Genomic DNA, 19,111 nt, shown 5'->3' with positions numbered 1-19,111 from the left:
AATTAACAGCCTAATTGTCGTAAATGAATAGCATAAACGTTATGAATAGACTGCGGATTTTTATGCATTTATAGGAAATTTGAAAATGCAAAATTACATAGAATATACATAATATGAAAAAGTATGTATGTAAATAAATAAAGTTTGAAGTACAGTGCTTTGTATAATACTCGATAGGTAAAATAGTTTTCTACCGAGGTTCTACTTTTTTAAGCATATTCTCAAATATAGAACCTCCATAGGAATTCACGGTCTAGTTATAAATGAATAGCTTGAATGTTAAAAATCGATAATTTAAACGTTATAAATTAACAGCCTGTATATCTGTTTTATTAAATGTTTTGCTGAAATACAACAAATATTAAAATATATATCAACATGAGTGAATTAGTTGTAGATTTTTCAAATTTAGTCACGAGATTAACAAAACTATCGTAAACTTGTATTGTAAGAATTAGGAACATGAAGATCTTTTCGTGTTTATAAAAATTTTCCTCCGTTTTCTACAGAAACGTGTAATTAAATAAGTTCGACTAATAAGTGTTACATCTTGGCGACATTTCCACGAATGCGAAAAGCCCACGAAACTTCTATCGATAGCCATGTAAAATCGAAACTCGTGTTATTCGATTATAACGAATTTCACGTATTACGTGTACAAAACTGAACATAACAAATTTGTCGTGATGTGGGTAATGATTAAATTTAGATAACGCACAGTAATGAACAACATGTGATAATAAAAAAATAAGGGCGAAGAGTCTGGAAAAGAAATTGGTCTTTAGGTGTACAGAAGATCGTGACGATACACCAATGGCCTATCAAACTTTCCGGCAGGAGTACATGCAAATACCTGTGGTGACACGAGCTTACACAACAGCTTGTGTCATCACGTCTCTTGCTGTGGTTTGTAAAATGTTTTTCTCATAAGATAGTTTTATATCTGCAAAATGCCATTCTCAAAATATAATTATCAAATTATTTTTATTTTCCCACTTTAGCAACTAGATTTGGTATCACCATTTCGATTATATTTTAATCCCACATTGATCATTGAACAATATCAGGTAAATAAGTATCTATTAATTATTACTCCTCAGCCTCCCATCAGCTTTGTGGATTTTACGATTATTATCTTTTGTAATATAAATATTCTTTCAGCTATGGAGATTGATAACTACGTTTTTATTCTTTGGAAATATGGGTTTCAATTTTCTTTTCAATATGATCTTTACTTATCGATACTGTCGAATGTTAGAGGAAGGATCGTTTCGCAGAAGAACAGCTGATTTTGTAATGATGTTCATTTTTGGGGGCATATGTATGATTGTATCCTTTTTAACGTTTCATTTATTGTCTTTCTTAAATTACAGATAAAGTAAATATAACTCCGATATATTGTATTATGTGTAATTATCCTAAGCTTACTATAGACATTTGCATTTTTTGTTAATTTGTTATTCCTGGGCCATGCATTGACAGTTATGTTGGTTTATGTTTGGTCTCGGAGAAATCCGTTTGTTAGATTAAACTTTTTTGGACTTTTAAATTTCCAAGTAAGTTTTTAATTTCTTATTTTATGGAGGGAAAAAGTGTGAATTGTTTTTAAATGTATTTTTTTTTTTTTTTTTTTATCAAATAGGCACCGTATTTGCCTTGGGTGCTTCTTGGGTTTTCTGTACTTCTTGGTAATACAATTTGGGTCGATCTAGTCGGAATGGCTGTGGGACATATGTATTACTTTGCAGAAGATGTATTTCCGCGTTTACGAGGAGGTTTTCGTGTTCTTAAAACTCCACAAATACTGTAAGTTACTTGGATAAAACGGTTATCGTTCCAAATTATATGTCGTAAAGGCGATATTATCGTTTGTTGTTTGTTCACAGTAAGACTTTGTTTGACGCACACCCAGAAGATCCAGATTATACTCCACCGCCTGAAGATCGTCCTGGTGGATTTAATTGGGGTCAAGAAGCCAATATGCAATGATTCTAAATTCAAGGTCCTGCTTCCAAACCATCTATTACCAATTGGCATATCAAGTAAAACTTTTACACTGCTACATATACAACATTGTTCCTTGATTTTCCCAGTCACTAACAAAAGTACTAAACATTTGCAGCCTTGACATTATGTGACATGTAATGGAAAAATTATAACAAAGATAAGACTTCCAATTTTCTACAGGGGTTACAATTTTTCTACAAAAAAAATTTCTGTATGTATCTCAGAATATATTATGCAAATAATATACATAAATGAAAACAGTATTTCTCAGATAATCGACTATTGTGATATATTTATAGTGCTTACGATTTTCCGAGAATACAAAGAAGTTTCATATTGATAACATATATGTTGAAAACGAAATATTTTGGGGTATATCTGTGTTCATTAATTAACATAGATTGTATCAGATATAATTTGCGAAATTTCTATATTGTATAAAGTTTAAGATATCTAGATGAGAACAATGCGAACTGTCCTACTCTAAATTTTCTTTGAAACTTCATTTCAGTAAGTATTTAATCTATCATAAAATTCGTTTAAATACTGTTTTCGTAATAATTATATTATGCACAGCATGAATTTTAACTACAATCTTGTGCCTGATACAATATACAATTTTAACTGAAAATAGAAAATTACAACTTTTAGATTTTCGCTGTGTAACATTTTGTTAAACAAGAAAGGACTCGTATACTAGAGTATAAAATACTATTTTTAATGTTTACAGAAACACAAAATTGAAACCCCTGATTCCAAAAGATTCTATTGTAAAAATCTTACATAATCGAATGATGTAAATACTTTTATTTATTCTCCTGTTATAAATAATCCTCCAGTCTTTTTTAATTATGTAATAATACATTTGATACCATGTCTGAAGATATATAATATTGTAAATAACAGAATACATCACAGTTTCTTTTTTAATGGGCATTTGATAAAAAATAACATAAAATATAGTGTTGTTCAATTTCAAAATAAAACATAAAATGGCATTCCTTTTTTGTGATGTTTATAATATGCGAGTAAGAATGAAAAAAAAAAAAAGATACTAGTAAATTAACAAAGACAGTTGGTAGTTCATAGGTAAATGTAGCTGTTTTCATTTTTTTGTTTTCTCCTAGTAAATTAATGACCTTTACCGTCAATTGATTGCACGATTTAGAATTTAGAATATCATATTACATGTTATACTGTGATGTATTCATATTACTTATCGAATGATTGCATTCTACTATATATAATAAAACAATACATTTGTTAAACTTAATATGACAATGTATACATCGGCAAAAAGCCAAAGTATTACAAAGAATTTCCACTTGAACGATTATGTATTACTTACTAAGTAGAGGGTAGTTAAAGCTGTGAGAGACTTGCGCGTGTAACTCGCGTCCTTTTGGAAAATAAGCGATGTTCTGTTGCTAGCGCAATTAAAAATATATCTTATACTCTAAGTATACTGTAAGTGTGGGAGTTGTAGTTATATCGTCCAAAAGAACGCAGTTAATATACCGAAGACTTTAACAATTTTAACTGCAAGAATCTAGGCTATGAAAGCCTCGGGGATTTAACTAGATAGTATCCCTCTTGTAAATATTAAGTAAAACTGTTATTTATATGACCATTACAATGAAATAAAATGGTTCAATTTAGTTTGAAATTATTATTGTATAAATTCATGTTATTAGTCTATGCATAGTAGTATAAGAGATCGAATGCATTTAATTCTCAATTAAACTTTAAATACATTTGTTCTTACATGACCATTCGTGAAATATACTATAATTTTTTGAATATTTAATCCAACGAGATACATAACTTTTATTCATAATACATTACAGTGTTGCGCTATTATGTTATTGTGCCATATGATATGTACTGTTATCGTCCGCAAAAGTAACAACTTTTGTAACTTCTTGTTTGCGATATATTTCGATAAAATTTGTATACTTACATGCAAACTCTTGCTAGTCAAAAAATAAGTTTAACCATCGATGTTCATTTTAAAAAATAACGTCTTTTTATAGCGGTTATAGAAAAAATTAATTAAGGTGGGAAATGATTTACAAAACCATTTATTTAGATTTAAATAATAAATGATTATCATAACGAGATATCATGATGTATAACTAGGTACATATACGCAATGACATGGACTATAATACAATGATCAAGACTCTATTGTACATACTTTATTATATTGCCACCGTTGCTAAAAGCACTGTAATGTCGTCTGGTTTACCACCTAAAACATGAAGAAACATGTTTTGGATATACACATTAATGTTTATATGTTTATATTAGTTTTGTTTATCCTACGATAAGCGAAATGATTATCCTATTTAAACAAATTAGTAATAAAATCCCTTTTGAACCATCAATGTGTTTACTTTGAGAGATAGCTACTCGTTCGTTAGAAAATGAAAAAAGGAAGAGTAAAAGACAAAAAAAAAAAAAAAAAAGAAAAAGAAAAAAAGGAAAGAAGGGAAAGAGAAGAAAGAAGAAGGAAAAAAACAGCATATTTGTATAAGCTTTTTATTCTAGATGTAAGAATGAAGAAGTAGTTAAAAAAGTACAGAAGGGAAATTGCTTTGTTACAAAGTTCTTACCAAAGTAAACAACACTCTGTACATGCATAAGATATATAAGAAAAATTGTGAAATGTATGGTACGAATAAATTGAATATATTTTTTGTTAAGAACTATGTGTTTCTATAACTGGAAAATATTAAGACTACGCATTCGAATTCGGCTCTGAAATAATTATATATGGTAGTTTAAACGTCGACATGATTTACATACCTATAGTATCAATTCCGTTCTCTCTAGCACTTTGTGCAAATGGAGACATAAATGCGCCGTCAAAAGCTAAACTACGAGCCATCCAGGCTATCGAGTTGGCAACTCCTTGTATCTTAGTAGGATCTCTTTCTCCTTGAACTTTACGCATTTCCGTGATAAGTAATTGGTCAGGCACATTATCAAATACCCCATCTGTTGCTAAAAGAATTACATCACCATCTTCAACTCCAAAACTCGAAGTATCCGCAGATTCTGGACTATAATTAAAATATACAATGTTGTAAATAGGGAAGTATGTTAACGAGACGTTATATTAAATACATAATGTAAGTTGACAATGTACTTGCAAAGCATAATACCTGTCGCTAAGCACCAGACCAGAATGTCCTGGAGGTGGAAAAGACAACTGAAACGGGGTATTAAAGTAGTGTTGTTGTTCGGAAGAACGATGAACTACTTCTCCTTTTCTTACAACTACGAAGCCACTATCACCGATATTAGCTGAACAAATGCTGCTTGTTTCTTTATTGAGAACTATAACGCATGCAGTACTGCTACCTGAAAAAGCCATACAACACATTACATTAATTACATTAATGTAACCTTGTTTCCCACTTCTCCCTGGAAACATAGAATCTTCGCAAAATATGAAGAAAAAAAAAAAAAAAAAAAAAAAAATTTGTAAACCACAAGTTGCTTCTAATACCTAATATGGGTTGTTTACTTTCTAGTAATTCATAGTAACTACGTGCTAATAAACCAGCTGGTTCAGAAGGTGTGAACCTGCCCATAGAGACCAGTCTTTCACAAGTTCTCATGAGGAAACTAGAAAACTCTCCTGGATCGATTCCATAATGCCTCCATCCGCCTACACCATCCGCTACGCCTAAAAAGGTCGAAGAATTGTAAAATTCTACTAGACGAGAAAATGTCTAATAGTAATAGTCGAGATTAGGATTCTTATGTTTTATCGAAATGTTTTTCTTTTTGACAGAGAATTGATATCGACGGATATAATTGGAACGGCAAGAAAAAGTATAAAACGTAAAACATCTAGGAGTTTTGCAAACTATCAGTCATGTGCGAATACAGGACAACGCGTTGCAACGATAGAACTGTTTTTCCATGGGTCTGGCAGAGTAACATTACCTATTACTTCGACAGTCTTGAATTTGGCACTAAACCAAGCGTCATCACCGAACTGTCCCTTACGTATACGTCCTCGTGTAAAATCTTTCGGAAAGCCACACACAGCCGAAATGAAAGATGCTTCGCGGCGTTTATTCACGTTAGGATCAGCGCACGCTGTATAATTTGATATGCCATTCCATATCGTCCGAGACAGCAGCCTGCCGGTCCAATAAATGGACTGCATTGTACGGTGAGGCTCAAACTTTTGTGACGCACATCTTTATTAACTAAACGACGAATCTGCATGAATCGTGCAGTCAATTCACAAGCGTATCGGAGGCATGTTTTGTTGTTTTTGTTGGAGGTGCATGTAACATTGATCAAATTTATCAACTATTCGCTTTATCGCACTTGGCATCGACCACTCTGTTCTCGAATTCCGATTCACGCGAGAAGAAACGAAGATCGGCGTGACCGCGATTCCAATTGAAATTATCTCCTGGTACGATGTAACCCGAGAAAGTACCTACTGGTGCTACAGTACTTCTAGCTAATCGACTTGAACACCGCTAACATTGCACTTACATACATAACAACATATGCATGTACATAATATATGCTTCGCATCTGACTTCAGACCGAGGTACACGGAAGGTCTGATAAGAGCAAGGTCCTAATGTCGTCAAATGTGCTTTGCAAATCGACTACTAAGTCAAAGAGCACTGCAATCTAATAGGTATTTTCATTGAGTAATTTTTAGTTTTACATTTAACGCCATCCTTGGGTGAAAACGGTAACTATGCACGGGGTCGTTGCACGCGAATATCGTGAAGTGAGAAAGCTCGATGTTTTTGAAAATTCGATGTTTTTGAAAATTACATATTAAAATTCGAATCACCTCGAACAGAATTCGATAGTTTGAAACTTCCGAAGTCTTGTCGATCTGTATCGAAACTTGTTCAAAGTGATTCGGATTGTTTGTCACATGCACATACATGTGCGATTCGATGTGCTTATCAATTCACTACTAGATGAAGCTTAACAATTTGATTGAAAAGCTTTACGGCTTAGTAAACAAATTGAGAAACCTTACCTAAAATCTTCATCATATCACCGCGAGAGTTGCCTGTGTTCCTGTGTATGTATGCGACAGTTTTTCCATCATATCCAATTGTCGAAGGATGAACTTCTGATAGCGAGATTGTCGTTAAAATAGGAATTAAAGAGCAAATTAAAAGATCATTCGCCAAAAGAATTGACAATTTTGTAAGATTTATGAAGAGATAAAAACGTAAGTCTCTTTGAATGTTTAGTAGTAAACGAAAACATATGTATTCACATACGTTTTTGTTCCTGCTACAATATTGGTATCACGTTTAACCGTTGCATTAAAAATGTCACTACTGTTACAATTACTATTTTTATTCGTAGGAAATCGGTTTTGTTGACATGATATGAATTAATATGAAATCAAAAGTTTAGATCGTGATCGATAAGAATGAAATCGTAAAGAAGAGCCTGAAGTTGGTTACGCAAGTCGTAGAACGCCACCTGCGATTCTCGAACGGTGGCGGGTATCGAAAGTTCCACATGTGGTGTCGGCATGTTCACGAATGACGAGTTGAAAGTTCGATTTGAAAGAACGTTGTTTGAAGAAAAAGACCAGGTTTTTGCTCGAATTGCGTGGAAATTTCAAGATCCGTAACAGCTTGCAACGAATCAGTTACGATCGGTGAGTGTGTGTTTGTTCTTTCTATTTTATTTTATTTTCTTTTTTTTTTTTTTTTGGCATAAACAATGTTTCGAAAAAGAAATTGAGAAGCTGATTCACGGGGAAATCGATGGAATAGAAAAGTAAACTTGTAGGATCCTTTATACGCATTTTGTATACGTTTTTATAACAAGACGAGATAATATTGGCGAAAGAAAGGACGCGTCCGTGAATTCAATAAAAAATAAAGATATAATCAGTTCGGACGTATAGTATATACGCACATAGTTATGGAATACAGCTAGTAATTCGAACAATAAAATGGTATCAATCAAAGACATTACGCAACGTATGTGACACTTTTCGTTTTCAACGATATTATATTAGGTCATCCCGTAAGTTCGTTCCGTTTTTCGAGCGGTATTATATGTTAAGATTGTTTACATACCTTTCAGTTTCATGAAAAAATGTAATCCTCCTCTCGTTGTACAACTTCTTCCCATTTTTCAAGTGCATTGGTCCCTTATCGCCGTATGTTTATAAATCGACACATGAAATGTATACACAAAAGTCGGCACGAACTTATGGGATGACCTAATACATAGCAATCTGACGATATAGTCGAAGAAGAGATATCAAATTACAGCAAAGGACACATAAAGCAACTATCAAAGTTTACTAACCTCAGGCCTAACCCCAATTAAATAACCGATAATATACGATATAGATTAAAAAGATATACACCACTAATCTGCTAATAAATAAATACAGATATACATACATACATACATACGTACGTACATACGTACATACATACATACATACATACATACATACATACATACATACATACATACATACATACATACATACATACATACATATATATATATATATATGGGATTGATCGTAAGAAACAGGAATTGATCGATTGTAAGAAGATTAGAGGGGAAAAAGGGAGAAAAGATAGGATAGACTCGACTAGTTTTCCTATTTTTCGGATATCGCACAATCAACTGTAAAACAATCAACTGTAAAATGATTGTAAATAAGTCGGGAATAAATATCCGGTGGGCGGGCGAGAGAGTATAAGCCAGAGTTAGTAATTTTGGAGAAAAGCATTTATAATACTATTCAAAGTGGAATGTAAGCCGAGGACGTATTAGATTTTGGATATATTATTAGCTAGTAGGGTTTCAGTTAAAAGAGCGTTTTAGTAAAAGAGAACAATGTAGAATATAAATATTGGTCGTTATCCTGCTTTGACTAAAATTCGTCCTATACTTTTGAACCGATCCACCGGATGAGTAGTCCAAGATATTTTACTTGGAAAGGGGGACATACGAATAACAGCGATGCGTTTCTTCGAGTAAATCGTTTTACTAATGTTTATTAATAAACATTTCATATAGATTATTTTAATTCATATAATTTAATACCTGTTTGCCGTTGTTTTTGTTGTTCTTGATGTTGCGATCAATAGTTTATCGTTATTTACACTATTCAGTATAAAATGCGAGTTCGAGATTAAATCACACCACTATGTTTTATAGACACTATCTGTCATCGATTAATAATTATCAATGCTTGTACTCAGGAAAATGCGAAGGGGGCAGTAGGGCAGTATTTTCGTTATCACTAGTGTTGTTGGTATTTAATTCTTTAGGGGAACCATTATTTATGTTACAATCTAGACTAAAATTATCGTCTAGTGGGCATTTGTTAATATTAGGCAAGTGATTAACATCGATTCCACGAACGTCGGGGAGCTTTTGTTGGTGGGATTGAGCATTTTCAGTCTCGTCGTTATCGAGACCGTTATCATTGTGGGGTGGGGATGAATAATAGCCGCGCTGCTGTATTGGCAGTTGTTCCACCGGCAGTTGGTGGTGTTGTTGTTGTTGTTGTTGGTGTTGGTGTTGACCTTGATGTTGTTGCGACGACGGCTGCGGCGGCTGCTGCTGCGGCTGCTGCTGCTGCTGCTGCTGGAGCTGCGACTGCTGCGCGTGATGGTGGCAATGATGCTGTTGCTGCGGCTGTTGACGATGCTTTCGTTGAGAATGATGCAGCTGTAGCAACTGCACCGTGCTACCAGTCATTGCAGGTGGTGGCGGTGACGGCGGCGGCGGCGGCGGCTGCTGTGGTGGCCGGTGTTGCACTCCGTCCACACTAGTCCGTCGGGCTAGTTGTTGAGCTTGAATAAATGCATCACTAGAAAATAACAAGATTACACGAGCCCATTGGATCTATTCCACGACCACTAATGCTGCATACACACGCTGCGGACACGCGGATTTTACCCCGCCGATAAGCTTCTAATCCTTCTTCGCCCTTCCCACGCTTAAACTTACCTTTCGTTTCCCTTTCTAACACACGAATCCGCGCGTATACAACTGAACCGTGTATGCACGCGTTACCGATTTTTTCAACCAAGTTCAATGGTAAAACGTCGTATTCCAGTTTCGTCGAAGCAGAGATTAAAACGATCCCGAACATAACTGTTTCAAACTGTTCGTTCTATAGTTTTTTCTTTCGAGAGAAAACCATTCGTACAATTGAAACGTAGAAATAGAAATATCGATATTCTCTATATTATTAAATATACTGAAATGTACGTAATGGTGTATTACATATAATATTATATCGAATCAATATTACACAAATAAGTGTAATTGTGCAATGAATGTACATGACATTATGTATTTGGATATATTTAATTTGGATATAGAGAATATTGATTTGTTTATATCTACGTTGCAACTGCACGAACACTTTTGTCCCTCATTGTATATCGGTTCTGAGCGAAACAGTTGCGGGGCTCGAATTGTATCTGTAGTGGATATAATAGTTCTTGTCTATATCTGTTTCGGTTTTGGTTTTGGTTTCGGTTTCGGTTTCGGTTTCGGTTTCAGTTCTTTAAAATATTGTATCGGCTTCATATCGGATTTTATCAATTTCCCTGTTCTGTCAAATTTCCAATTTTTTATGAAAATGTTAACACGTATTAGACATTCCAATTAAGTTATTCAATATTTTAAGATTTATCTTGAAAACTTTATTTTCATGAATTACTTAAAAAAATTTGATCGAAAAATGATATTAGAACTGTTTTCATGCGCTGCGTGGGAGGATAACGCGTGCGTACACGCATCCATGTGTTGCGTTAAGAGTAAGCTTTCTCTAGCTATTGCGCACGTGCGAAGCCTTGCAGTTGCGGCTACCAACAGTTACGGCACGTGAAAAGTATGTACATACATATGCATATATAGAATACAGAGGTAATTCAAGTATCGTTTGGTAGCTTTGTCGTACGATTAAAGCGTAAAGGTGATGATCGATCGACGAGGAAGGAAATCTTCAGATAAGGATAAGTGCGGCGTCGTTCTAGCGCGTCTTGAACCGCGTTGATAACCGCCTGTCGAGTAAACGTAGACGTTGCTTTTTAAAGCGATTCGTTGCGGAAAAGAAGAGAGAGTCGTTTCTAGGCTCGTCGAGTATCGCTCGTGACTCGCAAGTTTCCACTATCGTCACTTTGCCACGGATATACGCAAAGAATGCTTGCAACAACTTAACTCGGGTTTCTGGCCATTCGCGAGTATAAATAGAAATAACAGACGTCTCGTACGTAATTTGCAGCACATTCACAGCGCATTGCACACAAGCAACTAAAAAGATAAATTAGCATGCGAAGGTTGGTGTGTTGAATTTTGTCGAATCTGATCGTATCTTATCTTCCCTCTGTCATGTGGAAACTTTGGAGGCAACGGTACAATTTTTCATCAGCTTCGGGATACCTGTATGCTTTATGTACTTTTATACCGGTGGTCGGTGAGCGCTTTCGATTGTGCTCATTCAGTGACCTCGAACAAGTACATAATAGCTGGCTAAAAACGGACTTGCAACTCTCGTTGTACGTATATAGAGATGTAAAAGCCCGGAAGTATGCCGAGTCTATTTATATTCCGTTTCGATCGTCGGACGTTGAGATCTCTTTGGTTGGAAGTTTGGGATTTCTATTCGATCCGTAAAAACCGTAAATTCGTAAACCCATCGAGCAATTTCGGCGAGTAGCTTTCACTCGGGCATGCACCAATCCTTATCTGAATACGCGTTCATCATGGCGATGGGAATTGTAGGTGCTACCGTTCATAAGTAATCGGACACTTTGATCGATTCGAAGCAACGCTTATAATCTTTCTATTTGACTTACAATTGCAAAATTAAAAGATCTAAAGGCAAAAAGTTGGTGAAGCAACAGAATAATTTTATAAGGTCTAAAACTTACAAACGTCAGCACTTAATAACGCATATTGATTTTGAAAAATCGATTAAACCGAGTTATAATATGTCGTTATACGTAGATTATATACGAATAATATACGATGATTATAAATGATAAAATGGTCGCAGTTTAATTCGTCCATGATTTTGCGATCGAAATACATCTGCCGAAAAATAAGCCAGTGTTCGGATACTTTTGAGCCTGCGATCACAGTCCGTCTACATATGCACACTACCGTGCATAAGTATTTCAACAGTTGCAAATTATTGTAAATATAAAATATAAAATATAAAATATAAAATACGAATACATAATGGTCGAAGTAAAGCTGTTTCGTTTATTTACGTAAATCTTTCATTTGTTTTTGGCATCTCATCTCAGGCAACCATATACACAGTTGCTAGATATTAATAAAAACGATGGTCGGTGTTAATTAGCACAAATAAGACAAGTTAAGCGACTTTAAACGTATCCGTGGGAGGTTGAGATCTTGGAATTCGAAGAATTTCTATAGATTTGATCGCGTGTCAGCTATTTATCAAAGATACTAGGTGTATCGGTTGTTTCAGTATCGATTTATGGGAACCCATTTATAGGAACAAGTTAGAGAATTAACAGTAGAGGAACGTTAACGTTCTTCCATCGTAACGTTGAAAATATACGGAAAAATATCAGTCTTTCGATATTATCGCGCTATTATTACAAGTATTATTAAAATACTTATGCACGGTAGCGTATGCACGTGTATACGCTGCAACTTGGATTCCCAACGCTAACCGCGGAACGCGTTCGGGGGAACTCTCGTAGGATTGCCAGGGGGATTTGCACAGATCTCTTTACCGAACGTCAAGCTACCAAGCTCGTGTTCGTATTGACAAAATCTGCGATACCTTTCGCTATCGGGCGTTTCACCCCTAGTATTCGAGCCTCTGTCAGGATCGGCAGTTGCATAAATACCCTCCTCCTTGTACATTTGATGGGAGTGTTGAGAGTGCTGATGGGTGCCGTAAGGACTTCGAGACGATGGCTGACAATATCTACCGTAGGTATCGTCACGGCCGCGGCTACATCTTCTGCTTCTACGTAGGAAATCGGATCAGTTCCTTGACAAGTGTATCACATTTCTTTTTTCTTTTCTTTTTTTCCTTTTTTTCCCTTTTTCTTTTTCTTTCTTTTTTCAATTTTCATTCACGCACGTGTTCTTTTCTATTTCTCTCTTTTCGTTTTCGTTTCTATATGGTTCCTCGTTGTCCGATCGTTTCGCGAATGTACGTTTGCCTAATACCAAAGGGTCCTCGGACGATCACAGAAAACGATCGACAGACATATGTATATTGCCAATATCTCAAGGTTCTCGATATTACTGTACGTGTAAAGAGACCATCGGAAAGCTACTTTCTTACGCATTTCAACACTTTCTTATTCTTATTATTTTTCTTCGTATGTTCATGTACGTTACAACAGGACGACTAAGAAAAAGTTCCTTTTCGATCGACGAGGAAAGTAGCTTTTCGACCGGTTCACCCGAAATACATAATTTGGTTTAGCCGCGATACGCAGCTCGAGAAGCGTTATTTCTTTCACACTGTCGATCCGTATCGAACTACGCGTGTCCTTTATCCGTATCTTTGCTCAGTCTCCTTTCGGTCTTGATGGAGTAAAGTGCATATCGTTTTTCATTTCCGAAAGCAAAAAAATTCCAAAGAGATTGGAAAACAGATTCGTAGCGTTTATGTCAAGGTTGCTGTTAATAAATCGTTCAAAAGTGGATTAAAAGTACGGAAGAAGTAAATTTATATTTATCTGAAGTTTTCGATAAAAAAGACGAACGTTTATATATATATATAAAAAGAAGAAAAAAAGAAGGACATATAAGTTGCTAGAAAGATGGCAAAAGGTCATCGATTAGATAGAAATGGACGGTACATCCGTTCTTTTCCAAAAAAAAAAAAAAAACGCGAACCCATTACGATCGATCTAGTGCGACAATTTACACGTACAATAACGTTAAAAAGCCTGAAATATCGACGATATCCGTTGATATATCGATGGTCTGAGGGCCCATCGGCTCTAACCGAGCCTAATCGAGAAATGCGTGTTCAAGTTGCTTGGAAATATCCCATAAATAACTGAAGTAAGACGAGAGGGACACGGTATAAACAGACTCTGCATGTAAAATTCATGAAAGCTGCACGTGGTCGATGATGCAAGTCAACGTCGCCGAGATTTTACCAATTATCCGCGCGTTTGCCTGTAACGTATAACTACGCTAATGCTACTATATCCAGACGCTTGTTACTTTTGTCTGATTGTAATATGCTGTAATATGCTGTAATATGCTGTAATATGCTGTAATATGCTGTAATATGCTGTAATATGCTGTAATATGCTGTAATATGCTTTAATATGCTGTAATATGCTGTAATATGCGCAAAGTTGGAAAGCAAAAATACGTATTGGCGAGAGAAGAAAAAAGTAAGCAACGACGCATTGACAAAAATATTAAGTAAATGAGTAAGTGAGTGAGTAAGTAGATGCGACGGTGAGGTGCTAGCGTGTCAGATGTGTTATACCGATCAAGTTACATTGACGACGAGTAGATGAGATGAAAGTAGCACCGTGAAGCTATACTTACCTTGCCACGCGCGCGCGCGCGCGCGTGTGTGTGTGTGTCTGTGTGTGTGTGTGTCGCTTATATCAGACCGATAGCTACAACTACAGATAGCCGATTTATCCGTTTTTTTTTTCTCTTAGTACCATAGTATTGGCGACCAAGTACATATACACGTATTTAGCTTTGCGGCTATGTACGTGGAAATTTCCTCGAGTACGAGAGATTTTATGCGATATAGTTGTAAATGGTTTGGTAATTGGTTTGGCGACCAAGTTAAAAGCAACTCGGTCGCGATCGCGGTCGAAGCTTCGTGAAAAAAGAGTGTACCGATCGGATCGAATGACACGTAATGCTAGTAGAAGCGACGAAAACGTCGAGATGAGAACGTAAAGCATGGCGAAGCACATATTTCGCATTAGTTCTTACCCTTGGGAGGACTCGCTACAAACGGACGAATCTTTTCTGTAGGGACGATCAGCCTCGCTTTCGGACATGCGCATATCCTCGGAGCCGCTCGGACTTCTGTTTCTAGTCGTGTGACGCTCCAGCTGCTTGATTAGGTCTTCCAAAGTGCGTATGCGAATTATACCGCAAGTCGGCATATGCTCCTCGTACTCCTCGTCCGCTTGGTTGTCGATATGCTTTATGATGTCTTTGCGATACGAATCCGTGGGATAGCAATCTTGCAGAGGTTCCGTTAGCATTTCCGTAAGTGGTTCCGTCAGAGCTTCGTCGTCCATCGGATTTCCGCCAGTCGATGTCGTTCCCGATGTTTCTCGTTGATTCGCCGCCATTCTCAGTGCCTCGATAATGTGCTCGTGATAACCGTTCAGTTGATCCAACGTACGCTCCACGTTAGCTACCGCTCCTCCTCCCACACCTGCTCGATTTTCGTTCTTTTCGTTAATTTTTACCCTTTGTACGTGTATCTTAAGTGTATTATTTGCATCGTACGTAAACGGTCGATGCAACCAGCTTTATCAGTTCGCGCGCTCGATACGGTCGAATCGTAGACATTTTTAGAAATTTGGTCCGGAAACGCTGTGTTACAAAATTTCGAGCTCGTTGCATCTGCCCTTTACGTATCGGCTATTAGTTTACTCGGTTGCACGACTATCGATCATCGCAATACCGTAACTACCGTGTTTCTTTAAAATTCCCTTCCCACGAAACTGTGGAAGATTGTTCTGCTGCAGATCGATGAAGGAGACAACTTCGTCCGCTCCCGTATCTACCTCCTCCTCGCTTATACCGGGCTTCTTCACCTGCGATTTATGCTCCCTGAAAATGTCGACGTGAAAGAACATTTGATCTCGCTGTATCTACTCGATGAATCCGATTCGAGCTAATCGGAGAAGACGAAACGTTCATAGGTTCGGTGTATTTCGATACGTATGTTTACACTTATTACCGCGTTCTGTCGTTATCGAAATTGCGGATGGGAAAATCGGAATTTCGTTATCGAATCCGAAATTTCGAATCGAACACCTTTGAACGTCGAGTCTTTGATTCGACGTGAGACCATTTTTGCCTCGCAGAAACTACCCATTTGGTCGCACTCGCGGAAGGCTCTCTTTAAACCGGTGCAGTCTCGTAGTTAAGGTCACGTTCGTGTTTGTGCCTCACTTTTAATCGAGCTATCGATTAAAACGTGACACGAACGCGAACACGACATCGTGTCTTTTCCTTTGACTCTGGTTAAACGCGGAGAATTTTGACAAAATGTACACGCGTATCTTTTCCTTTTTCGTCCGAAATGAATCTGCTTGCCCTTTCTTGATAGTTTATTTTATAGGCTCATCGAATCCAAGCATGCTTGAAGCGAACGGTATATTGGAAAATTCTACGTTTGATCCTTTGCTCGCAAAACACGTGACAAAACGTATGTATTTCTCGTTCTCTTTTTTTTTCTACTTTTTTTTTCTTTTCTTTTTTTCTTTTCTTTTTCTTTCTTTTCTTTTCTTTTTTTTTCTTTTGTATTTCCAAACGATTACACAGCTGCGGTCGGGGCGTTCTACGTTAAACTATGCGAATGCTAAAAAGTAACGACCGAAGCATGCTCGGTGTATCAAATAGGTATATGTTCTGTGATCTGTAATTGCAAAGAATTAGTCGTTCTAACGAACTAGTAACGAAAGTCGATGATTGTGCGGCGCATTCGAAAGGAAAAAGCATGCAGTGCAAAGATGAGAAGACATGGCGTGTAATATTCTGTGCATGCACTTTACTCTTTTCTACTCGAATCGACCACAACGTGCGTGTCGAGAGATACGATAGAGCAGACGATGAATTAGGCTTGCTGAAATCAGAAGCGTGTCACACACGTGAGAATTAATATGCAATCGCGTTAGAACTAGATTTCCCACTGTTTCCGACGAAATATTATACCGTACGGTACCAGCTACCGTGAAAAATATAACGGAACGGAAAGTATTTTAAGAACGTTGCGAAAAGTCAAGTGGTCTTTGTATACGAGTTCCTACGTTGGACAGATGAGCGAACGAATTAAGAGCTTAATCCACTTAAAATCGTTGGTAGAAGGAAATCGAAAGATGCCCACCTTGAACGTTGTAGAAAATCTGGGCCAAATGCATCGTGCCGTTATGCGATATCAAAACATCTTTTTTTCAACCGAAAGTCTAAAGGTAAACGGAAAGAACAAAATACATCCGACAAACGAAAAGACAGTCCCTTCATCGTCTCTTTGTGTTTGCTTTTTTCAATAATTGTACAAAATTTATCGCTACTACTGCATTCCTAATCAGTGCTGTTAAACAATGTCACGTTCACAAATCCATCTTACGTATCGTGTACTATCACAGTGTATCTCTGCACGCATGTACAGTGTACAGTGGCTCGCGAAAACATTCGTACACTTTATTCCGGATATATTACGTGTGTCGTACGAAACGTTTTAAAAAATCTCATTACCACTATTATCGCCACTATCCAGATACAACTACTACCCAACTATTCTAATTATCGTAATCGGACAAATTTTCAACGGCTCTGAAAACGTATGGAGAAGTTGCGAGACATTCGATGCAAGTATACAGACTGGTCCAAACGAAGCGTTACGACCACTTTTCTCAGAAACTAATACGAAACTTAGTTTTCCCTGTAATTCGTTTTCAAAACGGAGCCGGGGAGAAAAGGGGGCATAACTATGTACGATAAAAAACAAAATAGTTGGAGTAAATGTGATTCAGTCTTGTAAGAGGTATCTGAATTAGTACCATCTTCTTCCATTTATAAAAATCTTCCATTTTAACTCGAAAGCTCGCCTCGGAAACATGTACTAGACTTGCTGCACCGCTTAGTTATATAGATATATTTGTTAGATTCTGAGGAACAGCTTGTAACACCTCGTTTCAATCACCGTGTATATTTCCTAGAGATTAGAAAAGTATTTAAATAGGCAATCATCCGTGATACTAATAAGTAATACTAAAAAGAAAAAAAATAAGACCTAATAGGTCTCGGTGTCGAGCGGGACCGTCTTTAACATTTCGATTGATGTAATAATAAGCGATTGCTTACACTGTATACCAACGTTTCACCAAGTACGAGTTTACTACAATATACGGTATATCTTGCAACATTTACATACATACATATGTACGTATATCGTGGCTGTTATATTCTTAACTGTTTTCTCTCTCTCTCTCTCTCTCTCTCTATCTCTCTATCTCTCTATCTCTCTATCTCTCTATCTCTCTATCTCTCTATCTCTCTATCTCTCTATCTCTCTATCTCTCTATCTCTCTATCTCTCTATCTATGTCTCTCTACTAGTTGGAAAACCAAGGAAATTGTAATTCAAAGTTTATGAAATTTGTATCTTTTTATACGAATCAGACGCGTGTGGATCGGTTAATTACTAGAGGTTGACAGAAACATGGCAGCTGCGTCTCGTTACAGTGTCAATAAAATTTCGATATGTTTTATAGAACGCGCACGGTATAAACGTGACAGTTTTCTATGGTACGTGTACGAATACTTTTCCGAGCCACTGTCTATCTCTGTGTACACAGGTATGTACGTGTATAGGTGTGCGTATGACGTAGATGTGTGTATGTAGATGTGTTTGCCTCTGCACGCGAAAGATATTCAGCTGAACGAGCTCGACGAAAGTTGACGCTCGTGAGCGATATCTTTATCCGTGCGGATGTAGCAACGTTTGCGATTCATTCCGCGAGCCGAGCATCTCTGCTCGCTTCGATAAGGTAAAACGAGTCAGGCCAGCGAAGCAGAAGTTTCCAAGATCGCAGACTTTCTGGTCGCATTCGTATTTGAATTCTTTCTAGAAGCTGGCCTGTCACGTTTTCGACGACTAGCGTGTTCGAGTCTTGAGATCATCGATCAACTATATGGTGACATAACGGCGAGACACATGAGACTTACTTGACTCTTGGCCCGTCTGCGGTGGCGACGCTATTCGGGGGTCGAAACACCACGCGCTGGGTCTCGCCGCGGCTAGAAATATACTAATATAGGCATGCCGCGGGTATTTCATCACGAATTTAACCCCTTGCGGTCGGATTCGTCACGATTTTGCC

At 36.9% G+C, this 19,111-nt stretch overlaps 3 protein-coding genes and 1 long non-coding RNA gene across 19 annotated transcripts in view; 2 read left to right on the top strand and 2 right to left on the bottom strand.

The window, feature by feature from the left end:
• Nucleotides 1-328: 328 nt before the first annotated feature.
• LOC100642979 (derlin-2) lies at nt 329-4,715 on the top strand. 4 transcript variants are annotated; one of them, XR_007226753.1, is made up of 8 exons: nt 329-906; nt 1,002-1,067; nt 1,162-1,329; nt 1,434-1,556; nt 1,643-1,806; nt 1,887-2,042; nt 2,123-2,218; nt 2,307-4,715. XR_007226753.1 is itself a non-coding variant. In XM_003401590.4 (6 exons), the coding sequence occupies exons 1-6, from the start codon at nt 814-816 to the stop codon at nt 1,987-1,989; spliced, it is 717 nt and encodes a 238-aa protein (XP_003401638.1). In that variant the 5' UTR covers nt 330-813; the 3' UTR covers nt 1,990-4,715. The 4 variants fall into 4 exon arrangements, 1 of the variants encoding a protein (XP_003401638.1); XR_001099407.3 differs by having other exon boundaries at nt 2,123-4,715; XR_007226752.1 differs by having other exon boundaries at nt 330-906; nt 1,887-2,218.
• Nucleotides 4,073-7,195, bottom strand: LOC100642780 (protein phosphatase PTC7 homolog). 4 transcript variants are annotated; one of them, XM_020867186.2, is made up of 5 exons: nt 7,040-7,195; nt 5,522-5,701; nt 5,175-5,373; nt 4,816-5,072; nt 4,073-4,258 (listed from the first exon to the last, which is right to left on the bottom strand). In XM_020867186.2, the coding sequence occupies exons 1-5, from the start codon at nt 7,053-7,055 to the stop codon at nt 4,209-4,211; spliced, it is 702 nt and encodes a 233-aa protein (XP_020722845.1). In that variant the 5' UTR covers nt 7,056-7,195; the 3' UTR covers nt 4,073-4,208. The 4 variants fall into 4 exon arrangements, with proteins under 4 accessions (XP_020722845.1, XP_012172908.1, XP_012172909.1 ...); XM_012317518.3 differs by lacking the exon at nt 7,040-7,195 and adding an exon at nt 5,965-6,651 and having other exon boundaries at nt 5,540-5,701; XM_012317519.3 differs by lacking the exon at nt 7,040-7,195 and adding an exon at nt 5,965-6,650 and having other exon boundaries at nt 5,564-5,701.
• Nucleotides 7,143-19,111, top strand: part of LOC125386521 — a 68,431-nt gene continuing 56,462 nt past the window's right edge. Inside the window, exons 1-2 of the long non-coding RNA XR_007226755.1 lie at nt 7,143-7,237; nt 7,378-7,678. This is a non-coding gene — a long non-coding RNA (uncharacterized LOC125386521). The remainder of the gene's footprint in view (nt 7,238-7,377; nt 7,679-19,111) is intronic.
• Nucleotides 9,018-19,111, bottom strand: part of LOC100644271 (disintegrin and metalloproteinase domain-containing protein 12) — a 73,030-nt gene continuing 62,936 nt past the window's right edge. For 8 of the 10 annotated variants that reach the window (XM_048413170.1, XM_048413172.1, XM_048413167.1 and 5 more), the window contains exons 21-25: nt 18,957-19,028; nt 15,686-15,834; nt 14,980-15,433; nt 12,830-13,018; nt 9,018-9,868 (exon numbers count right to left, since the gene is read on the bottom strand). In XM_048413170.1, coding sequence (XP_048269127.1) covers nt 9,238-9,868; nt 12,830-13,018; nt 14,980-15,433; nt 15,686-15,834; nt 18,957-19,028 — 1,495 coding nt within the window. In that variant the 3' untranslated portion in view covers nt 9,018-9,237. The remainder of the gene's footprint in view (nt 9,869-12,829; nt 13,019-14,979; nt 15,434-15,685; nt 15,835-18,956; nt 19,029-19,111) is intronic. The other 2 variants (XM_048413177.1, XM_048413178.1) reach the window with 1 other exon arrangement.

Source organism: Bombus terrestris, chromosome 16, assembly GCF_910591885.1.
Source record: "Bombus terrestris chromosome 16, iyBomTerr1.2, whole genome shotgun sequence".
NCBI classification, from domain to species: domain Eukaryota; kingdom Metazoa; phylum Arthropoda; class Insecta; order Hymenoptera; family Apidae; genus Bombus; species Bombus terrestris.
The sequence above is the reverse complement of the archived record's forward strand: the minus strand, read 5'-3'. Positions and strand labels throughout refer to the sequence as shown.

Coding starts and splice junctions, on each gene's coding strand:
- LOC100642979 (XM_003401590.4), top strand. CDS start 814: ATGGCCTATCAAACTTTCCGGCAGGAGTACATGCAAATACCTGTGGTG. Junction 907..1,001: donor TCATCACGTCTCTTGCTGTG/GTTTGTAAAATG, acceptor TTCCCACTTTAG/CAACTAGATTTGGTATCACC. Junction 1,068..1,161: donor TGATCATTGAACAATATCAG/GTAAATAAGTAT, acceptor ATATTCTTTCAG/CTATGGAGATTGATAACTAC.
- LOC100642780 (XM_012317517.3), bottom strand. CDS start 6,190: ATGCAGTCCATTTATTGGACCGGCAGGCTGCTGTCTCGGACGATATGG. Junction 5,702..5,964: donor CAAGACTGTCGAAGTAATAG/GTAATGTTACTC, acceptor CGACCTTTTTAG/GCGTAGCGGATGGTGTAGGC. Junction 5,374..5,521: donor AAGTAAACAACCCATATTAG/GTATTAGAAGCA, acceptor TGGCTTTTTCAG/GTAGCAGTACTGCATGCGTT.